Source organism: Pseudorca crassidens, chromosome 2, assembly GCF_039906515.1.
Source record: "Pseudorca crassidens isolate mPseCra1 chromosome 2, mPseCra1.hap1, whole genome shotgun sequence".
NCBI classification, from domain to species: Eukaryota; Metazoa; Chordata; class Mammalia; order Artiodactyla; family Delphinidae; genus Pseudorca; species Pseudorca crassidens.
In genome coordinates, this window is record NC_090297.1 from 162,258,610 (window position 1) to 162,276,324 (window position 17,715).

General features: G+C 50.1%; 1 protein-coding gene across 5 annotated transcripts in view; it reads left to right on the forward strand.

The window, feature by feature from the left end:
* The first annotated feature begins 1,410 nt into the window (after positions 1-1,410).
* ITPKB (inositol-trisphosphate 3-kinase B) overlaps positions 1,411-17,715 on the forward strand; it is a 97,385-nt gene continuing 81,080 nt past the window's right edge. The window contains exons 1-3 of one of the 5 annotated variants that reach the window (XM_067729586.1): positions 1,411-1,715; positions 3,161-5,283; positions 10,176-14,612. In XM_067729586.1, the coding sequence (XP_067585687.1) occupies positions 3,373-5,283; positions 10,176-10,235 (1,971 nt within the window). In that variant the 5' untranslated portion in view covers positions 1,411-1,715; positions 3,161-3,372 and the 3' untranslated portion in view covers positions 10,236-14,612. Of the gene's footprint in view, positions 1,716-2,414; positions 2,564-3,160; positions 5,284-9,202; positions 9,438-10,175; positions 14,613-17,715 lie in introns of those variants that run through there. The other 4 variants (XM_067729584.1, XM_067729581.1, XM_067729583.1 and 1 more) reach the window with 4 other exon arrangements.

The following is a 17,715-nucleotide window of genomic DNA, read 5'->3' on the forward strand; positions in this document are numbered from 1 at the left end:
TGCACTGCTAGGTCCTCCAGTTGTTTCCACCATGACACCTGGCATGGGTGTTTGCATCTCCTATGATAGAAATAAGCTCCATGGAGTGGGTCTCCTGGGAACTGGCAGCTCCTGTTTCTTGTCACTGGGGAAGCGAATTAGGGGCAAGGGTAGAGCTGGCTTCTCTGCCTTAGCAACTGCCCAGATCCTGAGTCAACACCTGAATAAACTCTGGGCTCTTTTTATTTAGCCCCATTGGGGATGGGAGAGGATCCAGGCTCAGTCTTTTCAACATGGCACGTTAAAAAAACAAGTAGGACTCAAAAGTGTCTCATTCCTGGGAATTCTTAGCTAGAAGATCTCAGTTTCAGATTTAACATGAGTCTTTTTTCTGATGCAGCAGCAGGCAGCTTTTCTCACAGAGTATTGTTACATAAACAAGCAAGAGATGGGTTTGCCACAAGCAAAGTCAAAATTTCCATCTAAATTTTAGCTAATAAGACTATTAGGACTGATACAGGCTTTGGAGTTTTACATTTCCTGAGCCTGGCAGCTGTGTTTTCCCTCTTTCCACTAAATTCTGTAGTGTAGAATTTAGGGAATTATGGAAAACACACTTGCAGCACCAGAGCTTAAATGGGGTAAGATCCCTGCCCAGTAGTAATTGCTGATGTTGGGGGAAAAAGTCTCTTGAAAATCATCCAGCTGCAGGAGACTGAGCAAGGGGTCTCAGGCCTTCTCAGTTCCAGGACTATCCTTTTTCTTAAAATACCCTTGAGAACTGAGTGCAAAAATATGCCAGTGTCACATTTGCTGTGTGCATTTAGTAACAGAAAACTGTGCAGCGCGAAGGCGTGTTTATACAACTAGCAATTGTACTGCAAAACCATCAACAGCTCACAGCCCAACCAGTCTTCCAAAATACAAGTGTGAAGCATTTAAAATCTGCAACTCTGCAACGAGGTGCCCACAAAGTACCTTCTTCGAATTTGCATATTTGTGTACAAGAACACAAACCGTTTATATAAGGCTTTAGCCCGTTTTAAATGTTAAAAAAGTCCCCATGATTTGCTTTGCTTAAAATGCACGCTCAAACTTTATTAAAAACATTTTTCAAAAAATGTTTCATAAAGCTAGCCGTCAGCGAGGCTCACTGGAGGGTGTGGAAAATGGATCGTATATCTTTAACCCGCAGAAGTTAAAAGGTTTTTTTTTTTTTTTTTTTGGTTGTTAGCTAACAATGGAAACTTTTTTTTTTTAAGTGTTTCCCTCCCTCGGTCTTGCCAAGCAATAGAAAAAAAAGAAGAAAAGAAAAACTTGTTCCGCTGAGTTCAACCCCAGACAGGCTCACAACTTCCTTCCTGCTTTCCTCCCCCAAGCCCCCGCCTTTCTCCCTCCTCCCTCCTCCACCCCAAACCCCCCCGCCCCAACTTTTTTTTTTTAATCGCACATTGAACAAACACTGAAGTAGCAGGGAGCAGACACTGACAGGGGTAGTATCTCAACAGCCCACAAGGGCGTGCAGGGCCGGCCGGCGTCGCCACCGCCCGGATCTCCCGCCCCGGCCAAGGAGCTTTCCCTCTTTTTTCCCATTCCCCCCCTTTTTTTTGTCTTCCAAAAGAAGTGAGGAAACCATTTACGAGCTTTTTTACTTTTAAAGCCATCTTTCTCCTTCGAGGTCTGCTTCCCCGGGCCATGTAGTCTGCACAGGACGCGGGAATCTTGAGCAATTGTAGGTAAGTTTGGCGGCTTTTTAATGGTTCTCGCCTCCGAACCCTCTTTCCCCTCTCTCTCTGCTCTGGAGCGAATCTGAGGGTTCCGGGTTCTGAAAAGGCGCAGAGAGGTGGGCCAGGGAGACGGGCAAGGGGGTTTGATTGGGGAGGGTGGCGTGGAGAGGAGGGAGAAGCGAGTTTTCGGCGTTTCCCGTGCTCGCCTTCCGGGCCGCTGACTCCCCGCCGCCTACCTCGGCGCGCTGCAGGCGTCCACGGGCTCCGGCCGCCGGGCAGCCGGCTTGGCGCCGGGCGAGGCTGCCCAGGATGCGGAGAAGCCCTGCACTCGGCCGCGCCGCCTCCGGGCTTAGAGCGGGGCCCCGGGAGGTTTGCAGAGCCCGGGCTTCCGCCTGGCTGCAGCCATGCACACCCTGGAGTCCTTCCGAGTGGGCAAGGGTCCCGGAGCCCGCAGAGGCAGCCGCGTCCTCCGGCACAGGGTGTGCGGAGTGCGGACTCGCTGTCCGCGCGCGTACACACACACACACACACACACACACACACACACACACACACACACACACACACACACACACACACACACACACACACACACACACACACACACACACACACACACACACACACCCCTACGCGGGGGGCGACAGCGTGCGGGGGGGCGGCGTGTATTGGTTCCGGTACAGGGGACGAGCAGCGCCTCGGCCCCGGGCGCGCGCAGACGCACCCACACTCACAATACACACTTGTTTGGGGACTGGCGACAAAGCCAGTGCTGAAAAATGCCTAGGCTGCGGCCCCGCCGCGCGCCCAGGCCGTCGTAGGCCGAGGGACACAGCACCAAGGCCAGGGTCAGGAAGGTAAAAGGCAGGCACGCAGGGGTCTTCCTAGATCCGGGCTCAGGCAGCGACCGGGGAAGGCAGGTCCAGCTCAGGTTCCCTCCGAGTCGGTCCCTGATGGCCAGAGAGGGTGGAGCGAGGAGATCCTGAAGCCCAAGGCGGGTGGGGGGAGCTGCCCCGTTATACCCGATGCAACCAGTGTTTGCAAAGCCGAGGGGACCCAGAGACGGTGGAGGGGGTGTCCTCACTCTCGGAGAGCTCGGAATCTGCCGCGCCCCGCACATAGCCCGCTTAGCAATCAAGTGGTTGTACAGTCCCCCGCCCGTCCGCGCGGCTCTGGAGGCAACTCTTAGAATTTGGAATTTGAAGGGACCTTCAAGCGCATCACAGTCTGGGGCGAAGGGTGGGAGCGCACTCGGAAAACACACCCACAACCTAGCTGGCGACCGAGGGCCCCCGGGGTTTGTGTCCTCGCCGTGCCGCACAGCCCCTGTAGATAAGATGTCCAGTGGCACCGATCCCCGACAGATTGGGGGATCCCAATCCCAGTCCTAGTCCCCTAGCCGTCCCCCGCACCCGCCCTCTAGGGTCCTGACTTTTCTCCTTGTGTCTCCACAGCGGCGCTGTTGTTTACGGAACTCGGCGGGGGCTGAGCCCGCGGTCTTGCCCCCCGCCCAACGCCCAGGCCATGCCACCCCATCCGCGCGCGGAGCCGCGGCCGCCGGGCCTCTGGGGCTGAGCCGGGAGCCGAGAGCCTCGGGAGGAGGAGGAGCCGGCGGCGGAGCCGGAACAGGAGCGGCGGCGGCGGGCAGCGCGGCGGACCCAGTACTATGGCTATGTACTGCTATGCACTCAACAGCCTGGTGATCATGAATAGCGCCAACCAGGTGAAGAGCGGCGGCGGCCCTCGGCCCAGCAGCAGCGAGACGCCCCCGCCGCCGAGGAGGGCCGTGTTGAGCCCCGGCAGCGTTTTCAGCCCCGGGAGTGGCTCCTCTTTCCTCTTCCCCGCAGCCGAGTCGTCGCCGGAGGAGCCCGGGAGCCCCCTGGGCTGGCGGAGTGGCCGGCGCAGGCTGAATAGTAGCAGCGGCAGCGGCAGCAGCGTGGGCAGCCCGAGTTGGGCGGGTCGCCTAAGAGGCGACGGGCAGCAGGTGGTGACCACCGGTACCCTCTCCCCTCCGGGGCCGGAGGAGGCCAAAAGGAAGCTTCGAATCCTACAGCGCGAGCTGCAGAACGTGCAGGTGAACCAGAAAGTGGGCATGTTCGAGGCACACATCCAGGCGCAGAGCTCCGCCGCTCAAGCGCCCCGCAGCCCGCGTTTGGGCAGGGCTCGATCGCCCTCCCCGTGCCCCTTCCGCAGCATCAGTCAGCCCCGAGGAAGGGTCCTGGCTCCGAGTGAGGGGCGGAGGACAAAGTCCTGGGGGGAACAATGTCCGGAGACTTCAGAGGCCGACTCCCGGAGAAGAGGAGGGACGCCCAGCCAACGCCTCTCGAAAGACAAAGAGGGAGTAGCACCTTTCCCCGGCCCTGCTGCCCCGGCAGGATCAGCGGCTCAGGGTCCAGGCGCTTCGGTGAAAATGAGAAAGCCGGTCCCGGCCGGACGCCACTGTGGCTCACCCATTGCTATGGAAGTTGACAAGAGGGTTTCTCCTCCTTTGGGAACTCAGAATTACCAAGCTCCCCCGTTGGGGCTGGTCGGAGTGAACATAACGATGGCCGCAGAAGTGGCAGCGAGAGCCACATCCACTGGGCCACACCATCCACAGGACCCAGCCCTCACTGAGCTGTCTGAGAGGGCCCGCGAGCTTGGGGGTGTGTACCCTCGAGAGGCCCTGTCCAAGAGTCAGGGGCAGTCTTTGGGCAGTGAGACAAGTCCGGCCCCAGAGAGGGGCGGGCCCCGCAGTGGAGAGCCCCCTGGGAAGGTGGGGAGAGGAAATCTGCCCGGTGGCATGCCGGGCTCCGGGGCGCCTGAAGCGGACAAAAGGCCAGAGGAGAGGACTGTGAACGCGCAGAGTCCAGCGGACTCCTCTGAGGCCCCGGGCTGGTTCAGGCAGCCCAGAGACTGGGGCTCAGTAGGCTCCGAGGGGACCCAGAGTGGGGCCCTAGTGGCCAGGGAGGCACGGCCGCGCTCCAACAGAGTGGATGAAGGGTCTGCGTCGCTGGGCTTGCTTGGGGGCAGCAGCTCAGCACAGCCAGGCCCGGGGGAGTTGGAGGCGGGGATTCCCTCTGGCGGAATGCTGGAGCCTTTGCCCTGTTGGGAAGCAAAAGATCTGAAAGAACCTCAGTGCCTTCCTGGGGACAGGGTGGGTGTGCAGCCTGGGAGCTCCAGGGTTTGGCTGGGCTCCATGGAAGAAGCGGGTCTGGCCTGGACGTGTGTCACAGGGGTACAATCCGAGGGGACTTGGGGAAGCCAGCCTCAGGGCAGAGATGCTCACCCCAGCCCAGAGCAGCTCTCCCCAGATCAGAAGGACAAGCCTTCCGGGGGAGAGGCCTGCAGCCGAAGCAATATCCCCGCCGTCATCATTACAGACATGGGTGCCCAGGAGGATGGTGCCTTGGAGGAGGTGCAGGGAAGCCCTCTGGGCGGCCTGCCGCTGAGGAAACTGTCCTCTTCCTCTGCGTCTTCCACTGGCTTCTCCTCCTCCTATGAGGACTCGGAGGAGGACATCTCCAGTGACCCCGAGCGCTGCCTGGACCCCAACTCTGCCTTCCTGCATACCCTGGACCAGCAGAAGCCCAGAGTGGTAGGTCTTGCCCTGAGATTTTTCTAGAACTTGTGCTGCTTTCATGCCCACGTGTCCCTTTTTCTTACCTTCTACTGAGTCAGAAAGACTCTGACCAGGGCCCTGGGGCAGTCACAACTTATAATCCTCTCCAGGTGTGTTTGCTGGGGAGGTACCTAGGCACTGGCCATGCACTTTGTAGCTTGGACAGTGAACCGGAGTCATTTCTGTTGTTATTTCCATGTACATCTTAAAAGACATTTTTTAAGGTATCTCTGGTAGGTCACCACTCATTTTTGGGGAAGATAATATTCGTGAGTGTTACCATAAAGCTTCCTGGTGAATCTCCAAAGATAGTGAACAGAGCTGCTGAGTGTAGCTTTTGTCTGATCAGGTGAAACACTTAATTCTGTGCTTCATTTAGGCAGAGGAGAACTGACAAGGATGTCATCGAATTAACTCAGACTCTACTAATAGGCTAGGAAAATGAGTGACGTGATTCTGGAACAGGGCCCTGAAACCTGCAGATGTGGCATTGGCCGGTCTTTTGGGTGAACAATCACCTAGCCTCAGGAAATTGTCAGGACATTGCAATATTTGTGGGGTCAGCAGAAGATACAGTTTGATGTATGAATTAAAATGAAAACTAGGCTTTGAGCTAAGCAGATAGTTTCTTTAATAACAGGATATTACATTACATTAGGTTGAATTGCATCTGGGTGATATCCCTAAGGTAGATACGTCCTCATGGATATGCTCATTGGCTGGTGCAGGTACATTTCAAGTACGTTTTCAAGTGCATCTGTTGTGATTCAGCACACTGACATCTTGTTCTGGCTATGGCGGTAGACGGGTTTATTTCTGTACACAGTTCATCTCAGTCCTAGGCTGTTTTCACTCTTAGGAGGATCAGAGCATCGTATGAAAGATGTAAGAGTTGAAGCTAGCACTTCTGAAAAGGTCTGGACTTTCTCTTAGCTTTTCCAGAGTCTGGGGAATTTCCTAGTTCGGCGTGTAAGGGGTTCTTGTGCTACCTTGGGCGAAAGTCTGCATTTTATTGTAGTAGGTAGTCTTCCGATTTAATCTTGACTATCAAGTACTATTCGCTGTACCTCAGTAACTTAAACCACAGCAACTGAGAGCTTTATATTTCTACTCTACATGCTGCTCTAAGTTATTCTGGACTCCAAAGCATGTGTCTGTCATACTCCCACTTCAGAAATCACAGTCTGAATCTTTGTAGACCAGGCACTTCTTTTCATGAGACTCCGCCTTCTGCTGATGATGGGGAGGCAAATATGTACGCAGAATCTGGCCCCAATCAGCCTGGCATTTTGTGGCCAGCACAGGGCATCTGGCACGGGCACACCACCTTTAGAGGAGGTATGGTCCACCTGGAAGGGGACGGATGGTGGTGAAGGGCAGGTGGAAAATGCTTCTCACTGAAGGAATGGCTCAGGTTTCTCGGCCTTCTTGCCCACAATTAAAGGTCTATGAGATGGTCCTCTGTTCCAGTCCTCCCTTTGGCTTTTTATACCCTGGAGCGTAGCCAGCATAGCCAAGTTGTTTTAACTTGTTCTCCAACTTTCCATTTGCCCTTTCTAGTGGTGGATTAGCAGCTCCTACTGGCTGGCTCTCAAAGTATTTTGTGTGTCCCGATGTTTGAAAAGGGCTCTTGTCTGGAAGTGAGTTAAAGGGGAGATAAATAATGATAGATGACAATTTTCTTTTTTTCATTTGCCAGAGGGATGCCAGCTGAGAAACCAGAGGGTTGAGTGGTGTCAAGGTAGCGAACAGGTCCAGAGGTGGCAACGAGGCCTGCCTGTGGTCCAGCCTACCTCCCTTCTTTAAACAAGGTTTCAGACACCCACAGAGAAGGGCCAGGGAAAAAGTCCCTGCCAGCCTCACTCTCTGGTCATGTGCGGCTGATAGGGAGTGTCTGTGGGGGAAGGGTGGGTAACCAACTGGAAATTATGGGATCCTAGGGACTTTTGAGCTTTTGGTTGATTGCTTGCACGATACGCTCAGTTTTCTTTTTCACATACAGATTGTTGCGGCGGAGCCTTATCTGTGACACCAAAACATCTGCTCCTTGAGTCAAAAATCACTTGATTACCTGAGATTGATATTTTGTCTACAGAAGGCCAGACAACTTGATTGACGGGGCCTTTTGGCTTGGCTGTTCAGTGTTTTATAGATAAAACCCCAGCCGGAGCTGTTTGAGGCTCTACAGTATCGATACTCGGTCCTCTCCTCGGACTGTGCTGCTTCTGTCTACGCTGCAGCACCGCACTCAGGGGCCCCCGTCCTCACCTGTACGCACCCTCACACATACACTCCCAGCAGCCCGTTCACACACACAGGTTGGAAATTGCATGTTCAGCCTCCGGTCACACAACCAACCCCTGACCTTCAGACCCATACTGAGAACACTTTTTTAGTGTGCTGCTGTGTCTTTGAGCAGAGTTAGACCTTTCATGCCTCGTGTGCGCGGGCGGTTCTTTGCTTCTGCGGAGGCATGACTGTGTGACGAGGTGCGCAGGCAGAGGTGACAGCCCTGCAAAGCCTGGAGCCTGGCTGCTGGGTTAGCTCTCCTGCTGTGTGGCCTCCCTGCCAGTTCATCACTGTGAGAAGTCCCAGCGCCAGTGTAGGGGAATTCGAAGATGTCCCTGTAGTTAAAAACAAAGTGCAAAGCAGGTTGTTTGGAAATGCACTCTGAAACGTATTTAGCCATTTAGATTATGCAAATTCGCAGAGGCCTTTTTACTGAAAGGGAATGTGTTGAGAAGCGCCTCTGCTCATTTGCTTCCATGGGTAGGAGCTGTATGCAAAGTGCTTCAGGCCTTTCCTACAGCTCAGGCTTCAGATGTGCCTGTCTCTGAAATAGAGTGTTCCAGAGTTTTTGCTCCTCTGTGTCTGTTTGTAAAGGAGCAGGCGCTTGAAATTTGCTCACAGGTAGTTGTATCACGTGCTTTGCGTTCAATGGCTTAAATTCAGGCGTGTTCACATTTACGGTTTTCTGAGATCTGAACAGAAGCGAATTGCACTGGGGAAGAAGGGTGTTCTCTCTTGTTCTTTAAGACAACTAGAAATTAATCAACAGTTCTTGACCTCCCTGTGTTATGCCATTTAAAAGTAACTGGGCCATTGAAACACCAGGTTTAAAGTGCTAAATTAAAATAAGCATGCATCTTCCAAAAATAGGTTTTCTTGATTTATTCCAAAATTGTACTAGCAATCATGTGTACAAAAACCAAAACAAAACGCTGGTCTAGTTACCTGGGGGACATTTAAGGAATTATAATACAAAATCCTTGCCTTCTTGGTGCTCACTATTTTTTCAGGGCCATTGGAATTTTGTTTCCTTTAGTTTTTTGTGTGTTGACTAGTTTTGTTGCCTTTTTTAAAGTAAAAAACTAACTAATATATATGGTAAAAAAAATTCGAGCAGTTTAAAATGGTTTTATGTGGTTTTTAAAAGTGTGAAATTTTTATCTGAGGGTAAACCCAATTAAAATTTAAAAGCCTTAGTGGGATACTTACTTAAAAAAAAAAAAAGAATATGGTGGTAAGTACTTTTAAGTGGGAAATTCTTATCTGGAAGAGAATATGGAAGGTCCAGATTTATCGGGTCACGAGTTCGGGTTGCATATGCTGTTTTCTTAAGATGGGGCACCCTTCCCCCTCAGGTGTGCAGCCAGAATCTTTCTGGAAAGGCTTCAGGATTTTTCAGATCTGGGAGAACCCCTAGTCATTTACGTGAGGTTCTGGGTGTTACCCTGATCTGTTTAAGAAGGAGGAAACCAAGACTCAGAGGGGCAAAGGGACCCAAGGGCTGCAGCTCTGGCTCAGATTCCTCCTTTTAAAATATGCATTCTGCGTGAGGGCGAGCTCATGGGGGCCTGTAGAGTTCTAACTCTCTGTGACTATGTGATTCCAGACATTTGATTCAAAACCTGCTGTATGTGAAGTACGTATCATGGTGTCTGGAAATGTGACAAGATTTCTTTGGTGTGGACCTTGGGCAGTCGAGGCCGAAACTGGGCACATTTAATTGTGTGCTTTTCCTTAAGATCCATTAATTATCTGCCTCTCATCTCTCTTAACTGGAAGAATGGTTCTTTGTAATTTCACATTGAAAAAGTATCATCAAAATAAATGAGTACAATACCCAAGATTCTCGTTAATGGTTAGACTGATTGATATTAGAGGCTGTGCTGGTAGGATGCCAGCACATTAACCTGACAAGTGAAAAATGCATTGTTCTCTGAGGGCTTCGGCCTCCTCAGATAGTTCAGTTTGGAAACTGAGGCTTTGCCTCTGCAGAGCCAAAACGTCACTTCAAAGACCTCGTTTTATCAAAGATAAAAGTAATTCATCCAGCTTGAATCCTTTCAAATAAAGGTGGGGCATAGAGAAAAAGAGAGATTGGTGTTGAGGCATCACAAAAACACAGCTCAAGATTTACCAGGCTTTTAGGTTTAACAAGAAAAAACATATTAAACTGGACGGCGTCTGCTTTTAGAGAAATGTATTTCAGGTGTTACAGAAAGCATTTTCAGAACTTTGCTTTTTAGCGCCAAATTGCTACCGAGCCACTTTTCTGATTTTGGTGGCACATGCCAGTTAAATGTAGTTACAGATTAGATTAGTTCTCTGTAGTTTATTTATATTCCTGGGAGCATTGATAACATTGTTTAGGCTTATTTTATTTTGTCGGGTTTCAATGTAGTTGTCTAAAGGCAGAATTTTAAAATATTTAATGGTAAGAGTTTTATATCTTGATTGAAAAAACTTGTAGACTTCAGGTCATCAGTGATTCAGGATTAACTCACGAACTCTTCTAAATTGTGTTGTGGACACACTGTCAGCATGGAAGGATCTATCTATATATATATTTTTAATTTATTTAGGTTGCACCAGGTCTTAGTTGCGGCACTCGGGATCTTCAGTTGTGGCATGACAACTCTTAGTTGCAGCATGCATGCTGGATCTAGTTCCACGACCAGGAATCGAACCTGGGGCCCCTGCATTGGGAGCGTGGAGTCTTATTCACTGGACCACCAGGGAAGTCCTGGTCTATGGGTTTTGATAAGAGACGAGATCTTGGCATTGTAAGCTATACACATTGTTCCCTCCAGTCCGTGACAAATGTGCCTTGCAATGATTTTTTCCTGACTGGGTGGAATTGACGTTGTGAATGATGTATTTTTCATGAATTGGGAGCTCATTGTTTACAAATCGCAACAAACCCAACTGTGAACTCTCTTGTAACGTGAAAAGCCAGTTAGAGTGCCAACCTCCATTGTCTCATTGGAATATTTGGGATTTTGTATGTCCAGTTCTCTTGAGACTGTGTGCCCTCCTGTGGTTGCATACTGTTATCTTAGTTAACTAAGGAGTGTGGTACTACAGGTGGCCCCAACAACATGGAAACACTCAGCATTGTAGCATTCCCTCAGACCGATGGGTCCAGTCTGCTAGACTGTGGAGGCCACCCTGGGGGTCTGGAAGAATCTGGTCCAACCTGGTCCCATGATCCTGTAGTCAGACATGACTTACTGTAGTTCTGCCATCAACTATCTCGTTGTGGTTCCCCCAAGACACCTGGTCGTTCATTTTTCCAGGGGTGTATTATTATTTTAAAGACAATTCAGGTCTCCTGGGCTAAAAGACACTATAGATATAAATATGATCTCATTAGGGAATTAGGCCTCTGTTCTTAGAATTTAAAAAATAACAATTTCTTTTCTATAACCTACATAAGTATCATAAGATAAATCTGAGTCTGGGAGAGGTTTTAGAACTCATTTTCTCCAATACCCACATTTTACAGGTGAGGAAAGCGAGGCCAGAGCGTATTCCATACAGTCATGTTTACATTTTTCTTTTCCCTTAAAAAACTTCATTAGTGGATAAAGTCCTTACTCACCTGGGGAGATCCACCTTGGCTTTAAACATAGGACGTGTTTTTAAAATGTTTGTTAAAGGAATGGATGAATGAATGAATGATAGACAGTAGCTCTGCGGCATTATCTACCCATAAAAGAACTGTCGAGTCATCTGGGAGAGGAGGAACAAAAAAAGGGAAAAAAGAACAATTAAGGCAGGCTCACTGCTTATTCCTGTGACCTTCCTGCCATAGGAGTAGGGGTGCCAGACTGGGCTTTAGGAGACCTGGGTGAAATCCCAGTCTGCACATGGCCTGCAAGCCCTCTGAAAAATGGAGAGAGGAGGCATGACCTCACGGGGTGGGGGATGAGAGTTCAGGGACGCAGTGTTCTAAAAGTGCCTCGGATGGCTCCTGGCACATGGTACAGGCTCAATCAATGTTAGTGGAGGTGGAATTAGGAGACATCTTAAGTACTGGTGAGGCAGTGTCTGTCTGGAAAATTCACGGGGTCCCTGGGAAGAAATTCTTGGTAGCAACTCCAGGATTTTGTTGAGGTGCCACTTTCACCCAGTACTGTCCTGGAGGATGATTCTGCCTCACCCAATAAGGCTGCAATGAAATGGATTTCTCAGAGACCGGTATTCACAGGCTACCCGTGAATTCACACGCTATTGTGGGACCACAACAGCTTCCTGAAGTGTATTTCATGGAACATTGAGAAGAAGGCTGGTCTTACCCTCTGTCTCTGTTTCCTAGTGTAGTTTCCTTTGGTTCAGTTATGGGGCTGGGGATCAAAGACCAATACAAGCCTCAGGGAACAAGGTCAGGGACGATACCTTCTCACAGTGTGTGTGCAGGGAAGACCGCTCTGCACGGGAAGGCAGGGCCCTCCAGGCTTTCTCTGATGAGGAATGATTTATGATCATCATTTCCCTGGTAAGCCAAGACGCGCAGGCTTTTGACTAACTTGTCTGGTGTGTTTCTCAGCAGTTCCGTTAAGAATTCACTCCTAGGGCTTCCCTGGTGGCGCAGTGGTTGAGAGTCCGCCTGCCGATGCAGGGGACGCGGGTTCGTGACCCGGTCCGGGAAGATCCCACATGCCGTGGAGCGGCTGGGACCGTGAGCCATGGCCGCTGAGCCTGTGTGTCCGGAGCCTGTGCTCCACATCGGGAGAGGCCACAACAGCGAGAGGCCCGCGTACCGCAAAAAAAAAAACAACACACACACAAAAAAGAATTCACTCCTAGAGATCTGATCTTTCCCCTCCATTGAGCTTTACTTGGGCATTTTATTTACTTGATATCACTTTATGGAAACCCATTCAACAAAAGGTATCTCTTCAGGCCGCTAGTCAATACTACATGTTTTATTTCCTGAAATGTGTATTTCTATTTTGCTCCAAACCAGCTGATAAGTTTTATAAGTAACCAAAAGTAGGAGCTGCAGACAGTAAAAGTGGTGAAAGTGGCACCTCAACAAAATCCTAGAGTTGCTACCAAGAATTTCTTCCAAGGGACCCAACGAATTTTCCAGACAGTAAGCAAAAGCGGGATGAACCTCTGCAGTTCATATGTATGTATGATTTGATGGGGTAGGGGGGAGCGTGGAGGGGGAGTATACTTGTTGTACACTCTAAGTATACTTGTTGTTTTTTATGTTTTTATTTTCCCATCTCAGAATGAGTAGGAAAAAACTTCTCATTCGACCTGGTGGTAACCAGTATTCAACTGAAGAGACTCCACCCTCTTGAAGGTCACTGTTATCCTGTGAATCTAGCATTTTAACTTTGTGGTAAGATTCTGGGTGGAAAGGGAAAATAAAATGATACAGCATCTCAGACAAAGACATTGAGATCATTTCCATTGACCTGGTGACTAAGATTAGGGTTCGCCTAACCCAGAGATGATATATGTATTGTGAGGCCCGGTAAGGCTCTGTCCTTGGAGAGCTTGCCGAAAGGGTGGTCTGGTCCATTCGCTCATGTTTATAAAATTGGTCTTAATGCATCCAGAGGGCAGGAATGAGGTACTTTGGCCTTGGGCTTTGGGGGCTGTGACAGTTGTTTTCTTTCTTTACCCTTCTTAATGGGTCCTCTGCATCCTGCCCCCCCATTCCATTTAATCAGGAGAAATAAACTGATTGTTTATTGTTCTTCCAAGAAGAAGCTGTAATACATTTTATATTAGCAGTGCTCAATATTTTCATTCACTATGGGGAGTCTTCCGTGTGCCCTGGGACGGAGGGATTTGCTATCCACCGGCTCACCTGGCAACTTCTCTTGGTATGCTGAGAGTTGGTGGGACCCCGGCAGTTACCGGGGAGGTCCCTGCACCCCCAGGCGGTTCCCAGCGAGTGTTTTTCCAATTACACTGACATTCTTTCCAGGCTCAGCTCAATTTGTTTTCTTCTTCTCTATGGTAATTGATGACTGAGTCGTAAAATGTATAATTCAGCAGGATCTTGTGTTAAGTGCTTCTTCCACAGTCGTGCAGGAGCTGGTGTTTGGCTAATCCTCTGCTATACATGGGTGTGTAAGATTTTCTTTTTGCAAGTTAGCTATCTGGAGAGTAGGTTTAATACAATACATCTCATAACTATGGGGAAAGGAGACCGGCTGGGATATGGAGAGGAACTCAGGGAGTATCACTTCTGTAATCCTTATCTAACCTGAATCTATTAGCAGGAAACTGAAAAGGCCTGTGTATGACAATGAGATAAACAGTTTAATCTATTAACAATGTCAAGTGGAAAATCCAGCCACAGCCAGTAACTTAAGAAATGGCTAGGAGGTTTTGTTGGGACAGCAGATCCTGAGACCCAGGTTGCTAAGCCAAGGGTAGGAAAATTGGTTGCTGTATGTTCAAGCTGGGAGGTTGGGAAGACACTGGTTTGAGAAACTACTGAAAAATCCTTACGGATACAAAACTATGCTAACGTCGGAGACATTTTGAATGCGTTATAATTGATATTTTAGTCTGTATGAGGCCATTGAAACCTTTTCCTCCTCTTCACCGTTGTCATCATCATCGTCACAGCATTTAAGTACTCATTAGTATTCAGCATCTTGCTAATTCCAAGTAATTTAGGACATGTAAGACCTTCTCTGAGAACTTTCCTGGGCATACTCTAGGAGTGCAGTGTGCTGGGAAGACTAGGACTCTCAGATTCGGTGCTTGGCCTCTTTGGGCTTTGGTGTCCTCATCTGTAAAATGGGTGCATCGATAATCTTCCTACATCATGTGGACTTTGTGAGTCTTAAATGAGATCGTGTTTGTAGAGTCATTTTGAGGGTGTATTCTTTCCCACTTAAATTTTTTCTTCACGAGTACTATGATGTTGCCTTTTTCCCCCAGATTTTCTCTTGATTTCTACAGTACTCATTTGTTTATTTCTGTCATGCACACTCTAAGTATACTTGTTGTTTTTTAATAAACAGTGATCTATTTTATTTTTGTAACTGACGTGTAATATTGCCTTATAATATTATATTAGTTTCAGGTGTACAACTGTGATGTTGTTTTTAAAGCTTTCCCAGAAGAGGATGGACCAGGGCAATCACTGCACCAGTGCAAGATATTCCCACATCTGTGTTGCTGAAAGAGAAATTGCTAAGGACTCTGTCAGAAACAACCTCTATGTCCACAGCAGAGCCAGTTCTGACGTGGGCGTGGCAGTGGGCCCGGGGAGCAGGGATGAGTAGACGTTCGGAATTACATCCTATTTCCACACGGCAGCTGCTCAGTAGCGCCGCCTCCTGCCCAAGGGACCATCGAAGCCAGTGCTGACTGTGGACGAAGCTTCATGCCCCTGTGGTTTGCTAACTGGTCCATGGAGATGCGAATGTGATGGACCTGAGGAAAGGCTGGAGGGAGCGAGGAGGGGCCGCAGAGCAGGGGTCTGATGTTCCTGGAGCAGGTCTGTCAGCTCCTGAATAATTGAGAGCAGACTCCGCTCCATCCAGAGTCCGAGGATGCTTAACGGGAGCATTGATTTTTCCAATACCGAGTTGTGGTTTTCCCTTCCGTGTCCTGGAAAGTGAAAGGGAGGAATTCGGCAGTCTTGGGTTTTTTTAAAGCAGACATTACATTCAGCAGCTGTTTCCTGGGCACTTCCTAAGTATGGCCGGGCCCTGGGCTAGATCCCGAAACGCTTTCACAGGGCTGGACCTCCCTTCTGGTGGCTGCCCACGTTGAGAGGCGGACGTGGCACCCCCGTGGCTGCCAAGCAGCAGGCGTTTATCCGCCGTCTGCAGATGCCTGTGCATCGGAGAATGGCTTAATTGATGCTATCCCTGTCCTTGGGGATGCACCCTCTAAGGCAGAGTGGATGCCAACAGACAGACTTGAGATTTGTGAAACTCAAGAACAAGTTGTCTAGCCATTAAACGAGCACATTCATTAAATATGAGTTGATAAATAATGAACCAGTGTTGGCGTGGGAAATGCAGGAGGCTTCAGTGCGTGTCGTGGAACAGGGAGTAGGGGAATTGAATTTGGGCGACAGCCACTGAAGACAGTCAAGGCCTTGAGGGGTTTGCTGCCTCTGTTAGAAGTGGTCAAGCAAAGGGACTATTCTGGATCCAAAGACTCTGCGAGGTTGGAAGGGAAGAGGGCACGCCCCTCCCTCCGCAAGCCTTAACGCCCTGCGTTGAACACCACACAAATTGATGCTCAGCAGATAAAGGATGTAGTGCTTGGACGGCTAAAATGGGGCCTCGGGAGAACCCCCATCCCCACCCCAATCGACCAGAGGGACATGGTCAGGAAAACTTGGGAAGGACTTCTGCTCAGTGAGTGTCTCCTCAGTCTGAAGCTTTGGAAGAGCCCTGGGGGTGGCTGGGCTGGGGGTTGTGTAGACCCTTCCAGGGAGAGAACCCTGGCGTGGCGTCAGGACAGTCCTGGGTTTGAGTCTAAGCTCTGCCACTTCCTGACTGTGTGACCCTAGAGAAAGGTTTTACCTTTCTGTCCCTCAGTCTCACCATCCGTGCAGTGGGGCTAATACCAGCCGTAAGGTTGTGAGCCTTAAACGAGGTCATGTGTGAAGTGCCTGGCACAGCGACTGGACATACTATAAATGCTCAATAAACAGCATCTACGAGGACTTAGAGGCAGCCGTGCTCTCGTTGCTGAGCGTATTATGCTGAACCTGCAATGTCCACCGTTCTCTTTGTTTAGGTGAAAGTGACGAGGGTAACCAAGGGAGTATTGCTTGCTGGTGCCCTTCTTCCCCTAGCAGAAAAAATGGGGCCTGGGGGCTCTTTGATGCTGAGGTTAGTAGGAGGTCTGTGCTAGAGTGGGGAGGAAGTGAGAGGGTCTGCTGGAGAGGGGGCTCCGGCCAGCCACACCTGAAGCCACGCCCTCACTCCGTCCCAGACCTCGGCAGGGACTTCAGTTCTTTGAGCCTTGGTTTCTTCATTTCCCATGTGAGGGTGACAATCCTCTGTCACGCGCTGTTGTGAAGATGAACTGAGACCGTGCGGCCCGAGGACCTGGCACAGAACAGGCAGGGATAGAGGCAGCCCTTCTTCTGCACCTGCACCCCCCAGTTGTGACGCTAACTTGCCTTCACTGAGTGGCCTCAGCCACCTTATCCCAAAGTGCAGTTACTTGTCAAGGATGATGACAAAATAGGCAGCAGGACTTATTTTTCCAAGAAGGTTTCTCAGTTGCAGGAGAGGCCTCACTTTGTCACCAGGGCTCAGAGCTTAATGTTTAAAAAACAATCCATTTTATTCAGTAGCTTGGCAAGAGGTGTCAGGTTACTCACCGGGGACCAGCCTCTTTTTATTCTGTTTTGGAGGTGGAAACTGGCTGAGGTCACCCAGGCCCGGGAGGCCCAGCCTTTGCAGGTGAGGAAGCCTCCATCTCTTCTCTCCCCTCCCCTCACGCCTCTGCTTTCTTGGTGTGTCTTTTAGAGTCACCATTGCTCTTAAGAGAGAGAATGAAATATATATACATGTGTATGAGAAACATCACCGCTTTGTGTAGCTGTGGCTCTTCCTGCCAGGGAGGTCTTTGAACTTGTACGTGATTTCACTGGCCTTCATTGCTTTCCTGTGCCGTGTCTGGTGGCGGGCTGGACACAGGCTTATGAAGATGTTTCTTATTCTCTTTCTTAGGATAAGGAGTTGCTTTCTTCCACTGCAGACCCAGTTGAGGTCTTGAGGCTGGTGGTCTCCGCAGCACGCTTTGCACACCCCAAAGGAGAGTGAGCAAAGGAGAGCCTGCGCAGCGCTTCCTAGCCACACGGCTGCTTTTTGCCTTTGTCCTGGCTGAGCAGACCCGGCCTGCTGGCCTGTTCTCAGGGCTGGGAGGGTGGACGGTGGTACGGAGGGAGAACGCAGTCAGGCGGCCGGGCTCAGCTGGGCTGACCTGGGCATACCAGCATGCTTCGGAGTTCCAGGAGGGCCTGTGGGAGTCTGTGCAGACCCTGGCGGGAGCTGGGGCTCTGTGGCCACAAGTCCCCGCCGAGCAGCACAGACTGTTCCGGGGCCAGACATCACCATAGTCTTGGGCGCCCTGCCTGCCAAACACGGGCTTCTACTTTGCTGCACACTCGAT